We start from the raw sequence: 24957 nt of genomic DNA, 5'->3' as shown, positions 1-24957 counted from the left end.
AAGTTTAGATTGTTAGAGATTCTGGTAATATTGTATACTATACTATTGAGTAGTTTATTGATTTTTGTGATTGATTTTTTGACGGTTACGCATAAAATGTTTGAGAACCACTGCTGTATGGTATGGCATCAGGCGAGGTAGTTACTCAACGTTTACTACACTCCTAAATATACTACAAGCACGTTTCGTTTCCCTGTGTATAGAAATCCATAATACATATTCTTAAAGAACATAACAAATGTACATGTATATACAAGAAGAATATTTCTAAATATACAAGAGATTTATAACTTGATTTTCTTTTACTTAATAACACAATAAAAATTGATTGAAAGAAATTTTAATTTTTTTTTTTATTTTTTAGTAAAACTTTTTGTAAACATGTAAATTAATGATAACATAAAGATCGATTTAGGAAATTATATAAAGTTGAAATAATAAATTTATTTTTAAGTATAAATATCTATAAGTTTATTTTTAAGAAAATAAACTTCATGGAGCATAGGATTATGCCGTTTTAAAGTAGGATCAATAGTTAAGTTCATATCGCTTAATACCATTTAATGTAGAACGATGTCTGATATTATGTTGTTCGATAAATGTTGCTTGATAAATGAAAAAAAGAAACAGCTGCATAGTGTGAAGCGCACACAAAAGCTTTTTCGATTGCTTAAAAATATCAAGTTTTAGAAAGTGAAGTTTTACAATTCACGTATCGTGGGAAGCTTATGCGCTTTTCTGCCGCGTCAAGCAAAAGCGTTTTATTACGTCGTTTGCGTGAGCTACTATCTAGAGCATGGCTCTAAAATTGAAACAGCCCTAAGTAACTTCTATTATACAGGACTTAAATACAATAAGATTAACGGTTGTATTCCATACAGTTTCTTTTTACCATTAGTTAATACACACGAATAGTATCGTTTCATCGAGAAACATTAGTTAACAATGTTGTTGCAGCCTAACATTTACACAATAAATGTCACATTTTCTTCCAAATAATATATCGATTTTATTTACATTATACGCGTGTAATATTTATAACATTATATGTACAGGAAATTATTTATTGGGCACATTATTTATTCGAAAGAAAATGTGATATGTTAGTTGCGAGTGTATTTTGTCACTGCAAGCATCTCTCATGTTGCGCTTTGCAAGCACGTGCAGGTATGCGGTCTAATCTGCAACGATATGTTAGAAATGTTTGAGTTGCATCTTGTCGTTTTTAAACTTTGGGAACGTAAGATAAAACTATGTTACAGTTATTTACATGGGTGCGATGGTTCAACGACGCGATGAACAACTTACTTTCTTTATATGTATCGTCATATATTTTTCGTGATGGTTTGATTGACTCTTTGATTACCCAGTTTGATTTGTTTCTTCCCTCTATTACGTTTGAAATGATTGCTTTCATTCAAGTTCCGAGGAATTCTGATCGTTCTTTTACAGATAGTGCACAGAAGCGCGTTTTGTGCACATTAATCGAAGAAATTGTATACACGATTAAAGGAATATTTTACTACTAATTAGAATATTTATCATAGAATCTCTTCTTATTAATATATTTATTGTTTTCTCCAAAAAATTATCACGATGAATCACATTGTAACATTTTCTTAGAATTCAAGAAAATTCTCGTTTAATTACAGCGGACAATCGTCGGATTGTCAAGAAGCAATTATATCGTGTCGACGAATCTGTTAACTTTTAATGAATGTAGGATTCGAAACCGTGCATTTTAATCGCCCCATTGAAATTTTTAACTGACACGTTAAAAAATCCGAATAACGGGACCTTCGAATTTTGATTTTAACCGTTTAACGATATTATATTTAAAGGCTTCTCACCGTTAACGAACTTGTAGAAACGTGTATTTATTTTATCTAAGAGATCGATAAACGTAGCAACGAGAATCTTTCCTTATAAAATTTAAGCCAATTGGCATAATTTCTATATCAGTTAATTTTCAACAAAAGTGTTTTTCCATGACATTAGAACAACTTTCATTAAAGTTTGAAATATTTTAAATAGTCTCTCTGCGATATTCATACAAGATGTATAAATATATAAAGTTTTTACGATAATACATAGAACTTCTTTTATGGTTTCAAATCCTCTGAAGGACAGAGACGTATTCGTCCAGAGCAAAAGCTTTACAAAAATATTATCCTGCTTGTACAACAGCGATGGCCAATTGTGTATATTCAAACACGGTGTCTAGCTTTTAAAGGATTACGGAAAAATAAAGAGTCCTATCATATTTTCGTATTTTTCAAATAAATATCTATATGGCAAACATTTTACTTCTCCTTTACCTTCGCCACATTCTAAAACTCTCAAAGCAGTCTTATTATGTTAAATGAACTCTAAGGATGTTCGTTTCGAAGGATAAACCACACTGGATATCTTGTTATTATTCCGACCTACGTTAACAATGTATCTTTTGAAATATACGCTAATTAGATTTAAGTATCTGATGGAGCGTTACTACGAATGCAATTCGCACTAATCGCGTGGACTGTCTTACGTCTGAAAATGTAGTTTCATCTAAGGCTTCGATTTTCGTGTATTATATTTACAATTTTGTTCACAGTGAAATTTATATATTGCACTCGACCAACGCGCGTCGACTTCATTTACATTTATAAATATTAACGAATGAATTGTCTTTTAATGAGCGAATAACATTCATATTGAAACGAAGTCGGAGGAATTGACCTTTGTCATGATATTTCGTTCGTAAGTTGGATGTTACTTTTGAAAATGAAAAATAAAAGATGTGTCGTGATGGACATAAAAGTTTCTTCTTTTTCTTCTAGCTTTTAAATATCAGGTTTTTCGGTTATGCATCTGATTAGCGTCACGTTGAGTTTTCTCGTTTGCTTCGTCTCATCACCGTGATACCAATGGAGCCCCTTATTTTGCGCAACAGATCTATTATATCAGCTGTTGTCATGTGTTCCACGCTTTCGTCATTCACCTGAAGCAGAAGAGCAACTGATGAATAATATATGAACAATAACGTATAATACGTTTTAAGCGAGAATAATAGAATTAATTTGTCGAACGTGCAAAATCTTAGTCACAATAGACTTTTGCAACAATATATATTTTCCAGGAATAACGTCATTTCTTTTGTAATTTTATCACTGTTCTTATTGTTATTGTACGCACTTACTATTTATCTTTTGTTGAATGATACGTTTTTATTACTTTATTTCCAATAAACAAGGAAGATCATAATTTAAAGAAGCAATTGTTCATTATGACTATTATTAACACAAAGAACTGTGTTTACACAGTTATATAAATTTAATTTTTAATTTCAGAGCTCTTACGTATACATGATACGTGTACATAATAAACTTTGAAAATTAGATTTACGGAATAATCTTCTTAGACTAAGATATTGTCACCTCATGGCTCAATTAATTGCAATATTCCATACAGATTGTGAAAAGTAATTTGAATTTAAAGTACAAGTTAGTGGGAAACATCATTTAGACTTTTTCAATTATTCCATGTCTTTTCGTTAGCATATTTATGTTCAGTTAGAAGAAGAAGGTACATATTAAAGTAGAAAATGAAACGCTAATTAGTAGCGATATTACCATCATAAGCACATCTCCTTGTTTTAGTCTACCATCCTTAGCTGCAACGCTGTCAGGGTGCACCACTGATATAACTGTACGGTTTCCTTCCGGTTGCAAGCTGAATCCCAGTCGACTATTCCAACCACGTGTCAGCTCTACCATGAACACCTTTAAGAACGATAATTATCGTTGCGACTAATATACGAATTTTGACTATAAATGTTAAATTTCCTTATAAAAAGAAAAAAAAAAAGAAATAGGAATTTAGAAAGAAATAAAAATTAAGCCGTTCCGAATTTATTACTTTCGGTATATTATCTGTTAAAAATAGATTTTTAATATTTCGAAGAATCACAATCTTTTAATTATATACCCTGTTCTACACATAATAATGATATTTTATTGATAATATTCAAAAAATTACAAATCATTAATTAAGAGTGAACTAAGTTCAAGTATTTATTTATAGAACGGGACATTCTGTATATTTATTTAGGGCCTGCTATTTTATCTTGGAAAGAAAAATTCAAGTTGCAAAATTTGAAAAGGAATAATCAAATATTTCAAAAGCTATCTTATGTATACGTTATTGAGCTTCAAATTGTGAAATAATGCTTCAAACAAGCTGCGCTAAACAGCTACGATAAACAGAAATCATTTACATCGATAGTGTTACATTTAAGACTCTTCATGAGCGTTTAAAATACCCAATGCGTTTGAATGCCTAGAAACATACAAATTTTTTTAGTTTAATTTTATCTATACTTGTTTCAAACAAGATATCTCGACACTTAATATTTTTCCCTGAGTTTTTCATTCAATAACAGAGTAACATAATATAACATATTTGACTAGCAAATAAATAGACTCAATATCAATTATGCTTCGCTGCGATTCGTTGAACGAGAACCTTACCTCACTTCCTTGCTCAACATTTTTAATGCGGGCAGCTGCGCTCGTGGGCTTCTCCTCTTTGTTTTCAGTTTTATCTATTCCATCATCTGGAGCGAACATCACGCCTTTCCACTTCAACAAACCCTTGCTGCCGCCGGGATCTTCTGCTCCCAAGATTTTCCCTGCATCGCACATAAAATTAAGTCACAACGCGCGACGTAAAGTTTACATTAAACGATGGATTTCGATTTTCGAATCGGTTGCAGTTGTGTAAGTTATCGTTTGATTCAGTTGCATTTGAAATCGAATAATCGCGTTCCTTTTACAAAAACAGCAAAAGCGACCTACGTTAAATTGCTTTTTAAAGTAAGTACCTCGTGTACACGCGCGTGTCCGGTGCCGATGACACTGCGCTGTACTTGTTAGCCGCCGAATTGAACTCGGCTAACTGATACATAAGGAAGAGCGACGGTCGAACGAATGACGATGATCTGTCAACGACGCTAAGAGGTGTTCTCTCCGAAAGCCGAGAAACTGAAACGATTCATACTCCACAGCTGATGGAGAAGACGTTCGCTGTTGAGAAGCTCGTACGAGACTGTCTCTCCGATTACTGACAGACTAAACGACTAAATTCTTGCTCTATGACTGGCGCAGATGATATTGGCGATTCGAACGTTCGTGATGAACGTTGTACTCGACCGGACGTCCAGTAAGGCGTAAAACGGAAGCCGGAAATATGCACGCTGATTGGTTTCCACCAAACGCAAGAAAAAGGTCAAGCAGCATGCTCGTTCGCTGGGAATTGCTCGCTGCACTCCCGTGCGTGGCCCTGGGCCGGAAGAGGGTGAGCGACACGTGGACGAACGCGAGGGTTCGAATTTAATTAGGCAAAGGTCACGGAAATTCTTCCGGGTAAGCTCCGACCGGCCGGACCCTTACAATTAGCTAAATTACCCTTCGGAAATAACCACCCGACTATTGAAAACACGGTGGACATGAAACATTAAAAGTAAACACTGTTGCAATTGCCGAAGCGAATAGTTGTGTAACATCCCGAAGTGCTAACGTCCCGACTCTAAAATAGCTTCCTGTCCGCGAAAGCGAGCGTCATAAAAGCTACGCTGGAATACCCTCACGCCTTTGTCCTTGATCCTTCGATCGTAACGTGGTCTCCGCGTTGGATGACTTGTCGATGTAAACGATAACGACTGATGCGCTGATAATGAAGTCTTCGGGGACCTGATACGATGATCCATGACGTTATCTATGCTGGCTCCAATGTCCATTGAACAGTGTCCTCTTGATGTCTGCTACGCTTCGGTGGTCCATTCGTTTGATGTTGCATAGAGCAACAACAAGGACAATGGAACAAGGAAAAATCGAGTGTGTTTCATTTGGAGGGCTACTTGACCGATACCGATAGATCCTGTGTGAAGCGTGGGATTAACCGTATGCTTTATCTTGCATGGGAAGAAGCGCTAACTGTTTCAAGTTTCTCTTGTAGACGTCGTTGATGACGCGAACCGTGACGGCGTGGGTGATACCGTTTGCTCCACGCTTCCTAATTGCCAGCACAGTGACGCAAGATCGTCTTTTTTTAGCACGACAATACTATTCTCACTCCAGTACAGCGTTTCTTTATGGTCCACTTCTGTCGAACGTCCAGATGATGTACGTGCTTCTTGTATATTATATGTCTCGGGTAGAACTGCTTTACCTTCTGGATGTGTTGTCAATGCGATTTGCGATGATTGGCAGGTAAAGCGCGGGAATCGATCTGCGCTAATCTCGTAAGCGAATTACCGATCGAAAGGTGACCCAGGGTTAATGCGACAGGATCGTTGGAATCGGAGGAGAGAGGAGATAATGGATGAGAGTTTAATATCGACTCGATTTCGATCGCGAACGTGCTGAATTTTTCTTACCGTGAACGAATATCCACGACGCGCTTCCAGTGGTGTTCGACGAACAACTTGACGACGATTTTCTATGTGCTACCGAAGTGAGGCGATGAAGGTTGCCACGAAGCGGCACGAGATTTCATCGACGATGAAAAATCTCCGAATCTTATCGCCCTTGCGGAATCTCCGATGAAGTTTCGTTTAAGTCGAAGAAAAAGCGTTACGACATATCCCACGACGATTCTTTTGAGCGCGGTGATACGAACGAACGAGGAATTGGCGACACATCTTCTCTCTTTCGTCAACGCTCATACGATGAATTGAAGGAGCAAAGCGAAGGCAACACAAAGTATTCTCGTAGCGCCGGACCGGTCATTAATACGTTACTTAACGACGGACAGCTATTCGATTTTGCCGAGCCATCGAAAACTACTCGAATCTTCGTTATCGAGCTCGAAGGTTTGCAAAGCATGTGACGCGGTAGATAGAAAGCTCGCGCGTCGATCGCTGCTACTGTGCGTTGCTGAAAAGATGACTAGCGTAGGGAATGCGGGACTGGTTGGTTGTTTCGTACAGATTCGACACAATCGTAAAAATAAGCACGTGTATTGGTCGAAAGTGACACATGTACAAACAAAGCAGTACAGACCAGGTCTGACGATAAACAATACAGAACAGTGTTCCCCTTGCCCCTACGCCATGTTCTAGCAACGCACAGTACATAGCTGCGTTCAATTTCGGATCGTCATTGAGATTTCGTTCGAGCAAGAGGAATAATCGATGCGGAGCACGTGTTCGCGATTCTGCCAGCTGGTTCTTCTTCTCGTTGAACGATAATGCGACGATGTAACGTTCGGAATCGTCACGTAAACGCGCATCATGGAAGTCTGCCGTGGCAACGACGACATCCGCGTGTATTTTTCGCTTCTTAGCGCGGACGTAGGAATCCACCACGTTTGTCCTCTTGCATCGTTGCTCGTTGACGCGCGATTCTTCGAGATACTTGCCCCTACACCTGAATGTGCGTGATCGCGGCGCGAACTGCTTTCGAATCGAACTCGCGGCTTTCGAATCGAATTGCTGTTTGCGACAGTATGACGCGTTCCTGAATACCTCGTTCAACTTTATCGCAATAAGCCATCACTCGCTTCCAGATTTTTCGCGTTTTCTGGTTCGTCTTGTTGTTCATCGTGATGTTGGCAGTAGGTCGTTCCTTGTGTGTTATCCCTGGTTCGTCCCAATAAACGCAACGATCGGACGTGATCGCGGATCGACTTCGATGAGCTGTCGTTAATAACGCGACGTGGCGAAGAACAAGCGCGTGTTGTTATTGTATTTCTTAAGCAACCGCTCTCAGGTTGCTTTAAAATCGTCCTTGTTGATGCCACAGGACTCGACTGCCGATTTCGCCTTACCAGATAGAGACAGACGAAGATAGTTCAACTTCTGAATGTTGTTCGAGTCTCGGTGCGAGTGGATCGTGTTCAAGAACGCGTTACCCAACGTAATCTAGTTGATTTTCGGCCGATTTCCGACAGACACGTCGACGAATGTTTGCATACGCGCCGCTTGCTTTTAAGTTCGTGAACGCGTTGGTCGACGACGACAGTGTTATGCAAGCACAGAGACGCTTCCGAACCGAAAAATACGCGCGTTAATTACGAACGAAACGAAGAAGGATGGTCGCCTTGTTCCTCCTTATGCTTTCCTCGATTGTGTCCGGTTGTTTGTGATGTGCCAGACATTCTGCCTCTTCTTAGACGAGGATTCGACTCGAAGAATCGAAAAAGATTTAAGTGCGCGTGTTCCATGTCGATTACACTGTGCTGTACTTGTTGCACGTCCAATTAATCTTGGATTCGCGAGAGAGAGTGGCAGTTGAATGAACGATGAACTGTCAACGACACCGAGGGCTGTTCTTCTCCGAACGATAAGAGGATTTCGAATCGTCTCCGACCGCTGAGACAAGAATCACGAAGGATCGTTACGAATGGTCACAACGATACTTGACTCTACGATTACTAAGAATCGAACTCGATTCGAAAATAGGAAGCTCGGCCAAGACTGTCAACCGATCGTTCGACTGATTAAACGATACTTTGTTTCACGAATGCTTGCAGAGTCGAAGTTGACGAGTCGAAAACTCAGACGAGACTGTTCTCTCCGAATGCTGAGAGGATCGAAACGATTCTAAACTTCTCCCACGACTCGTGAGAACGATGTCGATTAATTCGAAATTTCGTGACTGTGTTTGGCTCGACCGGACGTCCAGCAAGGCCGAAAACGGAAGCTTGGAAAATATGCATCCTGACTGGTTTTCCCCAAATGCGAGAAAATGGACGAGAATACGGACGCGAGTGGCACTCACTGCATTTCCGTGCGTGATTAGGTAGGGGTTGCGAAAATTCTTTCAGACGAGCTTCGACCGGTCGGCACGTTACAATTAGCTAAATTACCCTTCGGAAACAACCGCGTTTGCGACACACTCGGTTATTGGGAACACAATGCACATGGGAAATTAAAAGTGCGGTTACAATTATCGAGAAGAATCGTTCAAAATGCTCACGTAAAATAGCTTCTTGATTAAACCGAGCGTCGTACAATTATTCACGAAAATCTGCACATGTTTGTTTCTTGCAGAGGAAACACCTTGTTAATAGTAAAAAGTAAGAAGAAATATGTAGAGACTTTTTCACGAAAATTGCGTTTATATATGTGTATATATATATAAATCACTTAATGAATTATTAGTTAAATTTCAATGTGAATGAAATGTAATATAATTACTATTGACACAGTAGACTGACCTATATTCCTTCGTTGAAAATTAAATTATTCGTGTGTGTGATCTTTCATGTCGCACTTTCACGTCGCAAATTTTTCGCACAATAATCAACCTATATATCGATTATTTGTATATATAAATAAAAAGAAAAATGCCAGACAATGGGATAACGAATGATTTAACTGGTCACGATCTGGAATAAAGGTATTGAACAATTATTGAGTGAACTGATCGCGTGCAAGTGACTGAACTGATTGTGAATGTTGTATACGAAATCAAGGTAACACGATATAGTTGTAAGAAGATATTGCACGTTCGTACTATACTGGAAGATAAGATAATAAACTCGTTGCCGCAATTCCTTGTAATCCTCTTAAAAGTTGATACTCTTCGTTTCAGTTGTGATTTGTATTTTTTAATTGGACGTTCTGTTGAAATAGTCCGTTCGATGATTTTCATATTAAATTTATTCTCATTGTTAATTATTTGATATCGAGTAATTACAGTGAAATAAATTACACCGAAATGAATAATTAGATACATATATCGAAATAAAATTAACGACCGATGAGCATTAAGATATCTATATGGGAATTTAAATTACTCAGGCGGAGAACTCGATAATTATTTACAAAGTGGACGATCTCATCGATTTCAATGACCTTGAAATATGTTGATAAAATCAACATTCTGAATAATTTCTCTCTGTTCGTGCTACTCGGCTTTGGATTTTTTTTTTCCGAGATAGTCGTAAAAAGCTTCGGTTTGATGTACGTTACGATTACGCTTCATTGTGGCACAGAAGAAGTCATCTCGTGGTATTCGTACTTTCATACGAGCCAACCTAGTTCATCTTCGATAATCATTTTCAATCCACGTAAGAAAGAACAATCAATGGTTTCGATTTGGATTAGATAATCATTCGGTCGATCGCGTCGAGAGACGCCCGATAACGCTACTGTGTAATAAGCTCAGATATAAAATAATAAGACAGATTCAATTCACATCAAGCTCTGTATTATGTGTATTATCGTCATTTAAAATTAGGAACATCGTTGCCGTGATATTGGAAGAAGCGACTATTTGATTTTTAGAACCGTGACATCGTCGTCGAAACAGAATCTTTCGCTTATGTATGTCTCGGGAGCTATAAAGCGACCGTAACGTGTCTAGAGAAAAGTTGTTCAGAACATTGACCTTGACAACATGTTTCAGCATCATTGAAATTGGTAAGTTCGTTCGCTTTACAAGTAATCACGGAGAATTTTCTTAATCTGTGTTCAAAGGTTAATTTGTTACTGTAAGCGTTCATCGTGAAAAAAATCTTTTCTTTGATAATATCGAAGTGTGTTTCAAGAATTGTTTCAATGCTTTATTTCCACCTTCTTATCTCGAAGAAAGAAAGAAACTGGAAGCGGTAAACAAGATATATCTAATGAAAGAATTTATCTTTTATCAATTTAGTTTCATCAATTTAATTTGAGCTTCAACTATTTTTAAATGAAATCGATCCAGCATCCTTTGAATCAATATGAAGGACTGAGTATTGCAATCGAATCAATTGTTCTCCTAATCCTTTTAACAGGAACATTCAATAAATCCCCTTTAATCAACAAAGCCACACCGATTCTATCCTCCCATTGTATCAATGAACAAACGAACTTAACTAGTAGAAAATACTATCAAAGCTAGTCTTTGCACGAACAAAAGTGGAGTTTCAAGCGCATATTCAAATAGATAAATAGAAAGGAGGCTAATTCGTTGATCCTCGTTATTTTATGGTGTATAGTATTCTTGACTAATTATAAGACTCTTTTTTTACTCTTTTTTTTTGAATCTGCTAAATATTATTGAATATTTCATATTATGCGTAATCTGCAAATTTTTGCGCTTATAAATTTTTCATAAATATCGTATTTACGCTTTACTAAGGATAATGCTACAAACATTATTTTTAAAAATTTGCCTTGAAATTTACATCACTTTGCTTGATCAAACTACGCTATTAAAATCGAGATGACTGGAACTGCTGTGTGAATTTACTATTTAATAATATCTGTCAATGGTAATTTTCCCACATTTTTTCTCCATATCGAAATATATTGATAGACTCACTTTCTTAATTTCATTAGTTTTCGTTATTGACTGGATGTCACATTTACAAATTGTGTCATAAAGGGTCCACCTTCTTTTACACACATATAAAGAATTTCATTGATTCTTATGAAAATATCGGTCGAATTACGTGAAATATAGACTCTCCTATCACGCAGTTATAAAGAATTTCATTAACATTAGAACCAACGACCTTTATTTTACCTAAATACGATATACGTACATAAATAACTAGAATTAAGGCGATATGACGAAAATGAATAAGCACATATATGTAATTAGTTTTTGTTTTAATAAAACTGAACATCAACATTTTTCCTACACATTTTTAGTAATCGGAAAAATAACAAATTTGTTGCCATTCTGTTATGTTCACTGCTTCGGTAGTTCTAGTGTTAATTTCCTAATTCCTAATAAGAAGTTAAACATTTTTTCCAAGCGCGAACCTATCGCAAACCTACCAAGAAGGTAAATCTACCGAGCAATCAAAAGCAAATTCTTAACATTCGCACACCAATTCCAGTCACCTCGTTTAGAAAAATTCCCGTCTCATGAGAAAATTTAGGAACCTGGTATATCCTGATCACTGGAGTGCGTAGCCTTGTTTTTCGCCACGGTGTCAATGCCGGCGCCGCAGGCAGGATTGGCGCTCTGATAAGCCGGGTTTTTGTAGCTGAATGCTGCTGCGCTCGAACTGCTCGTCGAGGAGAGCAACGGTGGCATCGAAGCTGGCTCCGAGGGCAAATCGCTGTCGTGTTCGTTGCTGGACAATACGTTCGGTTCGAGACGCTCGTAATCGGTCTCGGTTGCCTTGTTTCCAAGTTCATCCTCCACGATGATCGCTTCCACGCCGCCAGGATAATCGAGATCCGAGTCCAAGTTGCAAAACTGAAAATGTGGCTTCCCTTGAGGCGCGGACAGATCGAGGAAACTCGGACGCGCCGGTGTCTTGGAGGAATCGCTGGAATCGCAAACGTCGTACAACGGTGGCGGATCGATTATGTCAGTTCCAGGTGTGTTTGGCTGGGAATTCGTTATCTGTGTCCTGATCGAGCACTGGTCGGAATCGGATGTCTCTGCCTGGCTGGCCGTCGATGTCGTGTACACGCTCGGATGCTTCTCCAGAGTTTCTGCAAGGATGGATATCATCTCCCTTAGACCATGCTTTTTCAGTTATTGGATGGAGCTGCCCGATGGATCGAGCTTTTTCCCTTTTTTTTTTATGTTGATGAGCACTTTCGCTCTGCGCGTTCTTTCCTATTCCGCACATAGGGCGTATTGACTTTCTTCTTTTTATTCGATACGGTACGAACTTTGATATGATTTTTAGCGAAGAAAGGTTTGGCGAATGATCGAGATGTTTCAGATGGATTCCAGTTTCAATCAGAGAAATATCGATTGCATCTATATAACGGTTACTTTAATCCCCCGATGTTAAATGACGTTTCTGGTACACTGTGTCAAAATCTTCAATAACGCGTTAGAAGCATTCGATGCTGAAGAATTAATTATTTCATATTAGAAAAATATTTGTATTTTACAACGACATAAATTGTTTCTTTTTCGATCATTTCGAATATAGAAAATGTAACAGTTATTTACAAATAACAAAGTTACTTATTTTACACGTTTACACGTATACATTTATTTTTCTCCTAATTCAATCGTATTTCAAGAAATGAAATCCATCTGTGTTATCATCTTTGAGTGCCTAATATACATATATAAATAAAAAAAATTGCCCTGAAATTTTATTTTCTTCTTTTTTCATACGAATTCAAATCTTAAGTAGCTCCATAATTGGAATTCTGTAATTTTTTCCTCTGTCTATGATTTGTCGTTCATTTAGAACATAGAAATTCATGTTCGGATCAGTGTATTCAATTGTCGTCAGTTTATTTAACTCTTCAGGACTATCATGGCTGAAATGTTACACTATGCAAATTTTGTTCTAACATTATGATCATAGTAATACCATCTCAATGTTATTTATGACGTCTGAAAAAAATAACTTCCCTGTATTTCATTTAACATTGAACATAATGATAATGAAAGTTACATTTATTTGACCTTATTGATTTTCAAAATACAGAAATGTATCAAGACGAAATCTCACGATCAATTGAGCGATTTTCTTTAACGATAGTTTTTAAAACGTTAATCGGACATTAATTTCGTTCCAATAGATACGGTTCGATCAAATAAATGCATTTATGCGAGAAAACGATATACCTTGATCATTATCGGCAGTAGGCGTACGCGTGGCAAGACGACGAAGTCTTCTTGGAGAGTTGCAAGATGCTCCAGATGATTGCTTGCAGCTCGACCCACTTGATGTACCTGGTGATAACTTCCGAACTGCTAGATCACACAGCATGTCTACGGCTTCCTGTCTGCAAGTTACAAAATATAATCAGACCACAAAGTAACGTTAACGTGTAGAGAAAGTTTGAAACGCTATCACAGTAATATGGTTAGACAATCATTTATTTTTAAGGAAATAATCTTCGTAACAGTTTCTTTCTCACATATACGTATAATATTACAAAAAATATGATAGGGAAGTACGGACATTTATGTCTGCTGATACCGAGTTCTGAGAAATATTTGATGAGATTGGGAAGAAAACGATTCATTGTGAACTTTTGAAAAGCAACACAATTCTAAAATTTGATGCGTATAATCTTTAGCTGAACGTAATCTCAAATACAGCTATTTTTTATTCTGATTTTTAACAGATCGTTTTAGGAATTGAGTTTAATGGAAACCTGGAGAAATTATTCAGTGGAATTGCGAGATATATGACGAACAGTCATTGAAAGGGACGTCGTACATCGTACATCATTCAATAAATACTAATCTTATGAAAATACGTTGCCTTTCAGTTTCTCTTACATTTCGTGTTTTAAACTTCCATCTTCTGAAGTAAGTAATATAATAATTTTTATACTCATATGTTGGGAATATCAATGTCGTGAAATATATATTTACGTGTCTTTTAAATAATTTAATCAATTGAATAGTAAGTAAAAAAGTTCTACTAATTCACTGATCAATTTCTATTAATTTCTATTTCGTTTAATATGTAAAATATATTGTTTTGTGTTGTACTTGCCAACACAGATACGTTACTGGTTATGATAATATGAGAATGTTGCCAAATTATGAACAGCTTTTGAATCTAGCTCGTTAACTTTTAACTATAGACCACTCGTATCTGAAAGTAGTGTGTGAATTTTCACTTTACTACTACAATCTAGTGGAGAGATTTTAGAACTGCAGTATTTGAGTACTTTCAATTATAAAAAACTTTAATGAAAGAAATGAAAGTATTCGACAAACTAGATATATATTAAAATAATTTACAAACTATATGACAGATACCATACACATACGCATTTATAATTGTATTTGTGATAATGTAGTGATTTAAGTAATAATCGCAGAAGGCTGAAAGAATTTTTGCCGAACACACCGATGACGGATACAAAAACAGAAAAATAGAAAAAAAAAAATATTTAATATCTTGGGAAGCAAGGAATATGTCTTTACAAATAGATTTATGAGGAAAGAATAGCCTGATAAATAATCTCAAATTTCCAAGGCAAATTTCCAAAAAAGTTTTTAGAATTCTCACTTTTCTCTACAATTTAATTAACGTACTTGCCCAACATAGCAACTGAGCCATTCATATATCACGCAGTAAAACAAAAGAGACATTAAATCATCGCGTTAAATCAACGGTAATAATTGGCGCGATTTAAAACTTTCAATTAGAAGGCGAGAGAAAGAATGAGGGTATCGAGGGATGAATTAGCGGGAATTTATTTTTCCATTGAATCTAGAAAGAAGAATGGAGGTGTGCCTAATTACGGCAGAGAAGTTTACCTCAAACTGGTTCGCGGTGGACGGAGTGGATGATCAGGTTCGGTCGGAGAAAGCGCGGAGACAGGAGTTTGCGCGAGATCTCTGTACAATCGAAGTCTCACGGTCGGGCCACATTGTCGCAGCAATTGGACGGCCTCTTCGTGGCTCATGGGAGACAACGGTGCACCGTCCACGGCGACTATTTTGTCTCCGGGTCGAATTCTGCCGTCGCTTAACGCCGGCTCCCGCACTAATGCCCTCACGTAATGACCCAGAGCGCTGCTGTCTGCCTTCCTCAGAGTGAAACCCAGACTTCCACCGACCTTTGTCATTTCTATGTCGAATTCCTGCCAGAGAGATTGCGAAAGAGAGTTTAGACCACTTAATCTCCATGACGCATTATCCAGGGTTACCGCTTCCTTTCGCGTAAATGAAAGTCGTGAGTATGGAAATTTGGGAACGTGGGTATCGTTGGTATGAAAGCTAGAGGATGTTTGAACGTTTTCAGAGGACCGTTATTTGTCGTAGATTGCATGGAACTGAGAGGTTCATAGAATTTATGGGTTTAACATTTCCTTTTACCTCGTCAGGGCCTCGCGAGATGCGTTAAATCTTTTGAGAGTACGTTTATATGACTAGAAAAATTTGATACCGTGACGACGAAATGCGTAGAATTTGATAAAACGAAAGCTTCGTTTGAAAATAAGGATATTGACGTGTAACGTGTATGGACGTATAAAATTCAGTAAAATAGAAATTGCAGAATTACTAAATCAAATAAATGTCGTAATATATAAAGTCATTTGCAAATTAATGGTATCTGTACATATCGGACATATGTATATGTATATAATCAATTTTTAATTTTCTCTAGGTCTATATAAACATTTTTAATAAATAGGCAAACTAACATTTAGTTACATGAAATAAACTTGGATGTAATAAAAGTGTTTTAAAGTTTCTCTTTTTATCAAATTCAGAGAGCAATGAAAAAGCTATGAATAAATTGCTTTACAGTCTGATTTTTATACGCTTCGTATCCGTTAATATGTTCAACGTACAAACACGATGGGTTTGTTATAGATGCATTCGAAACCGTGTATACTAGGGGAAATACCGAAATCTAAATTGTAAACGAACTTCGATCAAATTTCGTATTCCTCTTGGGATTTCCTACATGTAACAGTAACAGACAGCATATTCATTGAACATATTGTCCGATAGAGCCAACGGATTAAAAATGTATTTTCAATTTACCAGTTATAGCCGATATTGTGCGAGCAATGGTCATAAAGGAGCATGTACATAGTTTAGAATTAACCTATTGTTTCTAATTTCAACGAATCGAAACTACCATAATAAGATAACTTCGAGCAACTTGAAAATTTTACTTTGGTAGTAAAAAACAAAAAAAAGAAGAAAAAACAAAAGAAAGAAATTATTTTGCTAGTTGAAGTGAATTTAAAAATGATCATCATCGTCCTCGTTAATGCCAATAATGGTAGTATCTCGACATTGATATCGTATTTCACTTTCGATCTTCCGATTAGCGGTCAAAGGGGTGGAAAATCGAGGAATTCAGTGATTCAGTGATGCAGGAAATTCGGCTATCTAGCGGATCGCAACAAGGAAGGATTCTTGATAAGAGTTACTTACGCCGCAGGGTTCGATTTGAAGAGGTGGCAGGGGGTTGAGTATTCGCAATGGTGGTGGTGGCTCGCGCCTTGCCGGGGGTGGCGGCGGTGCACCCGGTGGTGTGACACTCGTATCACCCGGAAGTCGACACACCACCAACTCGACGGTATTGGGTGTCGTTCGTAGAACTTCGAGGGCCTCCTGCAACAAGTTGCATCGAGAGGAGATTAAAAATTTGATCGAAACTGATATGTACCAGTCTGTAACACGAACGATTCAAAGAATAGCATTTGTGTGTTTAATTATTTAGTATTAGTTCAAGTATCAGTAAACTGAGTTTTATGAGAATTCTTTTCATTACAACAATTATAATTTCATGCCTCGTAACTGTTTTAGAACAAATGTTTGTATATAAAATACTTGTTCGTAAAATGTTCTTGAAACCGTATCCCGAACATTTAGTTTCCTTTATGCAATTTCGAACGATTTCTAAAAAAAAATTTCTAAATTAGACAATTTCTAAAGAAAAACAGGAAAAGCAAGAAAACCGTATGAAACCATATGCCGAACATTTAACGTTTAGTTTCCTTTTTGCAATTTCAAACGAAGAAATTTCTAAAAAAAAAAAAAAGGAACAAGAAAAGCGTATGAAAGTAAACAAAAAGTGAAAAGTTCAAAATCTTTCTAAAAATTGTACAAGCTCATAAACATCGAGTTATAATACGACACAGTTTCTATATCGTGTTCTTCGTCGCGCAAGGTTCAAATCGTTTACACTTTACGCTATTCAATTTGCAACGTAGTTACTGAACTTATACATAAAATTCGCAGATTAACGATTAATGCGTTATCTCATAAGAGAAGGTAGAAGGAGCAGCGTACAATATAAACTAATATTACACCTTGATTCTCGAGGGACAAACGGGCAACTGCACGCAAGATAGCGTCGATCTTTGCTCCGAGTTCCGGATGTAGCTACATTATGCTAATCAAATGCAAATCTCTAAGAGCTACGAGAAGACAAGCCCGTAGCTTCCATCTAAAGCTGTAGTAATCGCTATTTTGTCGCAGCCAGCTCATCGAGTTAAGCGTGATGGACCAAGACTAAGGAAAAAGGTTTGCGGTCACGGACGAAAGTTACTCCCGCGTATAAACGAACCAGAATCCTGTAACATTGAATCGTTTAGGTTCGAATAATTTGATATTATTTATTTAAAAAACTGTTTGCAAGAAGTAATATTACTTAGAAGAACTATTAAGCGATATTTCACAAGAAATTTTAAACGTCATGTCTCTTTTCTTATTTTCCTTTATTCTGCTATTTTCGTGATTTTTAATTTTCCAATTATATTTTATAAGATTATGCGTTATTTTCAATCGTGCAGAATATTCCTATACTATTTGTTTTCTAACACAACAGCAGATATTTCTGATCACCGACTAGTTGTAAGTGTACGAGAATTTATATTCTATTTGATTGTTATTAATTTTCAAGAAAACTTTTACAATTTTTGGGTGATTTTCAAATATTTGTATTATATCGATTATTATATACATTTAACTATTGCGTTATGTATTTTACCCTGCTTCTTCGAATACACTGGTCGTACTGAATCTTTTACATTTCACATTGAATTTTATGTTATTATTAAAAAAAAAAAAAAAAAATACGAACTCATTGGTATTTATTAAAATCGTTTTTATTACTAAATATTGTTAATATTTTATTAGCTATTCCATATCATCGTTATTACTAAAATTACATTATTAAAAATATCGAATATTACTGAAAATACCAAAAGTTTATAGAATAATAAATATTTTACGCTTACATAGTTAGTGAGGCCGGTTAAAGGAATTCCATTGGCAGCCAGAAGTATATCGCCAGGTTGAAGTTTGTTGGATAAGGCTGCCGGTTGTTGAGGAAATAGTCTTTTTACCCTAACAGGGCCGGCAGTCCCACCACCGGAAACGCTCAAGCCAAGTCCTCTGCTGCTTTTCTGCAACGTCACTCGGAACGTACTCTCTGAAAATCATACAAAATGCCCTCAATTTTAAAGCAACTACTTTAAAAGCGAAGTTTTCTCCCTTTTAAGCTTCTGAAGAGAAAGTCCACTTCGTACTACCTGGGAGATAACGAAGTTATAATTGCTGTTTCTCTAACTACCGATTTCAAGGAATTTATAATATAAGAGTTAGCGCATTACAAACGAATATGCTTTTCTCTAATTAGTGAATCATTGATTTCTTTCAAAGAGAATCGTGTACTTCATCGGAGAACAAATTAAAAACGAAGTATTTTGTGGTTTGTTCACCGCGTCTAATTAGATGTTTTACGAAACAAAAGTCTCAGAAACGTCGTTTCGAATATACGATATAAATTTTGATAAATACGATGATTCATTTTGTGTGATAAATATGCACGTTACGTATCGTACAAGGTAAAATTATTTCTACAACTGCGATCCCACTTGATTTTAAATTTTCCAATTGAAATCGAAAGGCAAATTTTCAAATTCGACTATTAAAAATTCTTGCTTCAGGTTATCGCAATTTCGTTTCACGAGCTAATGTTCGATATGTAACAAAATATTCATGAAGTATAATTATGAAATAATATTTTAATAATCTAAGTTCTCTCGTATAATGTTTCCACTCAAGAATTTTTTTTAACATACTAATCTAATAAAAAATGCTTGATATCGATTAGTACCTTCATTACTAGTCATTCTAGGACGTAGGCTGGGCGTGTGTTTTTCTTTAAAATCAATTTCACCTCTGACAAATACACCAGAAGCTTCGATCGAGCGGTTTGTTTCGCACTATTTCGACCAGTTTATTTCCATCGAATGGGTACAAAGAGAGCGCAAAAAAGCGAATGGATCGTTCGTTTACACTGCAAAGACAGAGCACGCCGTCCGTAAATATTTATACCACGAAGAAAGAAGGAGCACACGGTTCTTTTTTACCAGAACGCGCACCATTCCCGAAATTGTAGTCGGCTTGTAATTTACGATGCCTCGCTACTCTGACGCATGACCTAATATTTGGAATTGGGCTAGGACCCGAACAATTACTTTCTACCCCTCTGTTATATGTAGTGTCACTGCATCAGCTGCATATTTCAGTTGTTACAGTAACTTTCACGGGGTGTAACGTCATCCTGTTGGTCATAATTTCAAGCGATTCAGCGGTTTACGAGAAAAGCGTGTTTACGAGATGCGTGTAAATACGCAAACAGAAACCTTGACAATTCGAAACATCGCTTGAATTTTTTGACAATTTACAGAGACACGCTGATTCTCTACGATGTATTTATTGTTGCTATTTTAGTTCTCATAATTGTAAATATCATACTTGGATATGCGGATGAAGCAGAATTTCAGATTTAGAATGAAAAGCGCTAATGCGATGTTGTAACAAATGCAAAGTTTATAATCTTTGGAGGAGGATCGACGATTTAAAAAATTTAAGGAATTTTGGGATTTAGCGAAAAAGAAAATGTTTAAACGTGTAAACACTTGCAAATATTTCCGTGAATGTTGTTTTTGAACTTGTATGTGTACGCGTGTGACGTCTGGAGAATATCGAGAAAGTTTTAAAAAACGCTGTTTATCTTCCAAATGCCGTGATTTTTCGACGTGTTTCAGTATCTTTAATTTAACGTTTATGGAAAACTTCACTTTCACAGCTACTAATATACAATGCACAATTATTTATCGAGCAACTTCGATAACCATTCGATAACCAACATTTGGATATACTTTTAAACAATTGTAGTTAAAGTTACACGACGAAAACAGAAGTACGTATAATTGTACGATAATATTCTAATTTCAATCAAAATCAACGTCAATTTTGCCAAAAGACATCTACATATATTTCCAGCACATAATCATAAAAAAAGGGACATCGAAATCTATCATTTTGACGTTCTTGATAACTCCAGCATTTTGATGTTTTAATATTTTTATTATAAATCTTCCGAACATATTACAGCTACAATTTATTTGAAATTTCTTCTTCTTGCACGTAGATGACAGGCGATGACAGAACAAAATTCAATGGACCGTATTGGCCAGTAAAATGTTTGTATTTTGGGAAAACATTTCACGTTCATCAGCTTAATGTTTCTCCCAAACAATTAAGCTCCATTCATTTCTATAATTACATTCTCATAAACGTCCATTAATCTTTCTAAAAGGCGAACTAAAACCAAACCTCGTTGAAATTGACCACAGTTTCTCTGTGATCTCTGTACCAACTTTTTTTGCCTCCTCGCCCGCCTTCTCTTTTTGTCATGCGGTCGTGGACTTAGTATGGACGAGCACTAGTTCGAAATGACTCGCCTTTTACCGGATATTGACCCGATCCGGGCGACATATCGCGCGTATTGTTCACTTTGTTCGCCATTCAGATCGACTCCTCTCAACGGGTAATTTACGTTTGTCACGTTATTGTCCGGGATCGCGCAGTGTCGATCTGTCCAAAAGTGCTGGCCATTGTTGGGATCGTTTCGAAATCGTGGATATCCTGAACGAGTTGGCTGATCATCCTCTAAACGTTCCGGCAAGTTTAAGAATCGATATCCGAACGATTTACGGCTGCCATGTGTCATTATCAGCGGTTAACTGGACCGGAGTGAGCGAAAATTCGAATACGAGACATTTCGAACATTCGATCGCGTTCCGAGAAGATGGTAAAATTAGAATGTCGAATTTTCTAGCTTGTAGGATTTTAAATATGTAATGTAGAAACTATTAATCTAGAATAATTGTAATTATCGTTAATTATTAAGGTATATAATTATTAGGCGTATAAATGTCGTTTCCTTTCAAATGAAGCTTTAACAGTATATCATTTCTTCCAAATATTATATTTCGTTAAAGTAATCTTCGCATGATTCAGCGTATCTCTTTAACGATTAATTAATTTCGTTAATCCAGATTTACTACTAATTATATTATTAATTATTTAATTAATTTAATATTTAATTAAATTATACATTGAAAGTTCTAAGCCATAAGCCAACTTACAGTACAATACAATACGTCGTACATCTCTTGCGGTATATTTAGTCAGTCAATTGTCAAGATTGTGAAAATATGTAAAAACATCAAAAAGTAGATAAACATAAATCATATTTGCTGGTAGATCGTGTTCTAGTATTATTTCCTCTTTCACGAGAGATTTTAATTGAACGTTACAATTGCTAAAATTTTCCAAACAAATCAATCCTATCTAAAATCTATAAAACTATAATCTCGATCAAACTTGTTAGTAACCTCTTAACGATAATTTCCTGATAGTAATTGTATTTGATAATGTTTATGCGACTGTAAACAGTCCATGAAGCAGAAAAAGAATTAAAAATTCGCAAGTTGCAACGACAACTTCGTGAAAGTAAGAAGCGAGCGGAGATTTTGGAATTCGATTGTTTTCGTTCTTTTATGAATAATACATTAAAACAACTGTCACAGACTGCAGTAAGAAATACAATTTCAATAATGGTACATGGTTGTTCGTAAATTTAACAAATTTGCCGGAATATACTCGAGCAGGAAATCCTTGAGCGTGAAGAATCTGCACGTAATATCAAATTGCGCTTTATTCCGCTGAATTATCTCATTTTAATACCGCGGATTTTCGTAGTTTCAGAATTTCGAGCGAAATGTTCGTTTTATCGTTGGTTAGATTGTTTGGAAGTAATAGAGTGGATGGTTTTGTCGGCGTTTGATAAACGCCTCGTAAAATTTAAGCGTGGTATTCCGCACGGTGCAGTGTTATTGCTGCTAATATCGTTGCTGATGCATCTCCACGCTCAAAAATAAACTTACTTACGTGATGACATAGCGTGTGCTATATAATTATTATCACTTACGAAATATGTAAATTATGTGGCATTAGTTTGGCATTAATAAAATTACCGGAAACTTGATCAAATTCTGCTTAGAATAGATCCTTGTGATAGACAGCGAACTTTGTAAATAAAATTCAGATAAAGCGTAGAAACGAGGTGATAATGAGAAAATATTTGTTCTGGAAATTTATTCTTTGGCTGTCTGGAAATTAAACATTTTTATGAATTAATAATTTTATTCGACACAACTAGTAGCATATTTTTTATGAAATATAAATATTTCTACGATAAAACAAATATTTTGTGTAATATATAGTTTCTGTATATTGCAATTAGCTTGTGACAAATTCTAATCTAATTTAATTTCTGTAAAATTGCAAAGAATATGTCTGTAATAGGAACTTTTAAATAATCGTAACACTTTTGCAAATTGATAATTGACGTACGTTTCTATAATATGAATAAAATAGTATAACGTATAATATACTATGTGATAATGAACTCTAGTGTGCTCTACATAATTGTACCATTTCAGACACCGACTTTTATTATAAAAAGCATATCGATCACTATTTTAGAATTGTTACATTACAAATATTTCTCTACTATTTGTTATAAATACTTCTGTTTGCGAGCTTTGAAAAAAAAATATAATTTAAAATAACAATTTTTTTTTGGTTACTATTCAACGTTGTGAGGAATATTAATGTTTCACACTTTAGCAAAATTTGTCTCAGAATGAAAAACTTCTAATGTTCGTTCATGTTTAAAAGGACACTGTGTAATATTAATGGAATGAAAACGAATGAAGAGACGCATGAGCCGAGTTCAAGAAGATTAATGTTCTTTTTTCTCATCACTTTTGAATTTATTATTCTTGGTAACCTGACTTAATAATTCTTAATGAGTTTTCTGTTGGAGAATTCCCTAAACTTTGTTGGGACAACCGAAATTTTCGAAAGAAATAGTTTGGATACTTTTAATTAGTTTAATCTTTTCGTTTCGTTATAATAGTACGAGTGGACAATAACATGATTTACGTTATTATTAGGCAATCTTTGTGGTGATGAAAATATCGTTCAAAGATAGTCTAATTCGCAAAAATTATCTTTAGTAAACTAATTATGAATTCTGAAAAGCTATAGTTTATTCTGATACTTAAAAATTTACTAGGAACTTTTACTATATCATACGATTATAGTTTTCGTAGATCTAACAATTTTGTAATGAAACTTTCTATTTTATTATAGTAATTTTTAAGCATCTGTATGATAATTACATAAAGTTTAAAGTTAAGGAAGAATACGCGTTCGATTTCTATCAGTATTATGTACAATTTTATTTTCATTCTTATTTTAGAATTTTATTCTTCTGAAGAATATATTTTCAATTATTAGTTAATTTACGTATATATGTATATTTCGGGAATAGATTTCATTATTAAAAATGCCATTTTAACACCGCACGAAATTAATACAGAAATTACAAATTAAACAAAATAATTCTTCTTTTCTTCTCTTATTCATTACTAAAATCTCATAATATTTATTACTTTACATTCGTGAAATTAAATCTACATCTTTTGCTTTGTCAATAACTACGTCAATTATTTAATAATTTTTTATTTAAATTCGAGAATGTTATTGTACATATTAATTAAGGATATTTACAAAACGATTTAACGATTTTCCGTATAAAAATGATTTTATGAAAAACGCAAAGCTCCTTTTATAACCATTAATATTAATATATTGCTTTTTAAAAGTTACGATCAATGGCCTGATATTTTCTGCAACTTGTGATCTATAGGAAACAAGTGACCACAGTAAAGCGCCCAATCTCATCGATCTGAAAATATGCAAATGCCTCCTGTGGAACGTATGTAATCGCCAAATTACTAATTCAAGCAAGCTCTCCAAATTCTGCTAGAGCACATCTACTAATTTAGGCAATCCTATCTGTAGTTAAAGAGAAATCCAAGGCTCAACCGTTAAATAGAAAAGCTCTCAGAAGCGAAATACCAGGGAGTATCTGTTGAGAATTTATGATCCATGAATTGGAGAACGGTTAATAGTTATGGTTGGACGTATAATTTAATTTTCATTCGTCCCTTGATGAAGAGAATCCTCTAGTAACCGTTCGTCAATCTCATTGTTCCTGGCTTTCCCTTTGTCCGTCAATCAATCAATTTTAATTAGGTAATTAACGTCGTAGCTTTCTTTCATCATTTTTCACAAAATAATTAAATTAAATAGTTAAATAGAACACAACGAAATGAAACGATTGAAATAGAAAACTATG

At 35.5% G+C, this 24957-nt stretch overlaps 1 protein-coding gene across 1 annotated transcript in view; it reads right to left on the bottom strand.

Annotated features, from left to right (window-relative positions):
- Positions 1 to 610: 610 nt before the first annotated feature.
- The window catches only part of LOC117204039, a 225791-nt gene continuing 201444 nt past the window's right edge, over positions 611 to 24957 (bottom strand). The window contains exons 5-12 of the mRNA XM_033441039.1: positions 18629 to 18822; positions 16818 to 16997; positions 15183 to 15508; positions 13527 to 13687; positions 11864 to 12424; positions 4512 to 4672; positions 3615 to 3764; positions 611 to 2983 (exon numbers count right to left, since the gene is read on the bottom strand). Of these exons, the coding sequence (XP_033296930.1) occupies positions 2864 to 2983; positions 3615 to 3764; positions 4512 to 4672; positions 11864 to 12424; positions 13527 to 13687; positions 15183 to 15508; positions 16818 to 16997; positions 18629 to 18822 (1853 nt within the window). The 3' untranslated portion in view covers positions 611 to 2863. The remainder of the gene's footprint in view (positions 2984 to 3614; positions 3765 to 4511; positions 4673 to 11863; positions 12425 to 13526; positions 13688 to 15182; positions 15509 to 16817; positions 16998 to 18628; positions 18823 to 24957) is intronic.

The sequence above is a fragment of the Bombus bifarius genome, unplaced genomic scaffold, assembly GCF_011952205.1.
Source record: "Bombus bifarius isolate JDL3187 unplaced genomic scaffold, Bbif_JDL3187 scf7180000007977, whole genome shotgun sequence".
Taxonomy (NCBI): Eukaryota; Metazoa; Arthropoda; class Insecta; order Hymenoptera; family Apidae; genus Bombus; species Bombus bifarius.
The sequence above is the reverse complement of the archived record's forward strand: the minus strand, read 5'-3'. Positions and strand labels throughout refer to the sequence as shown.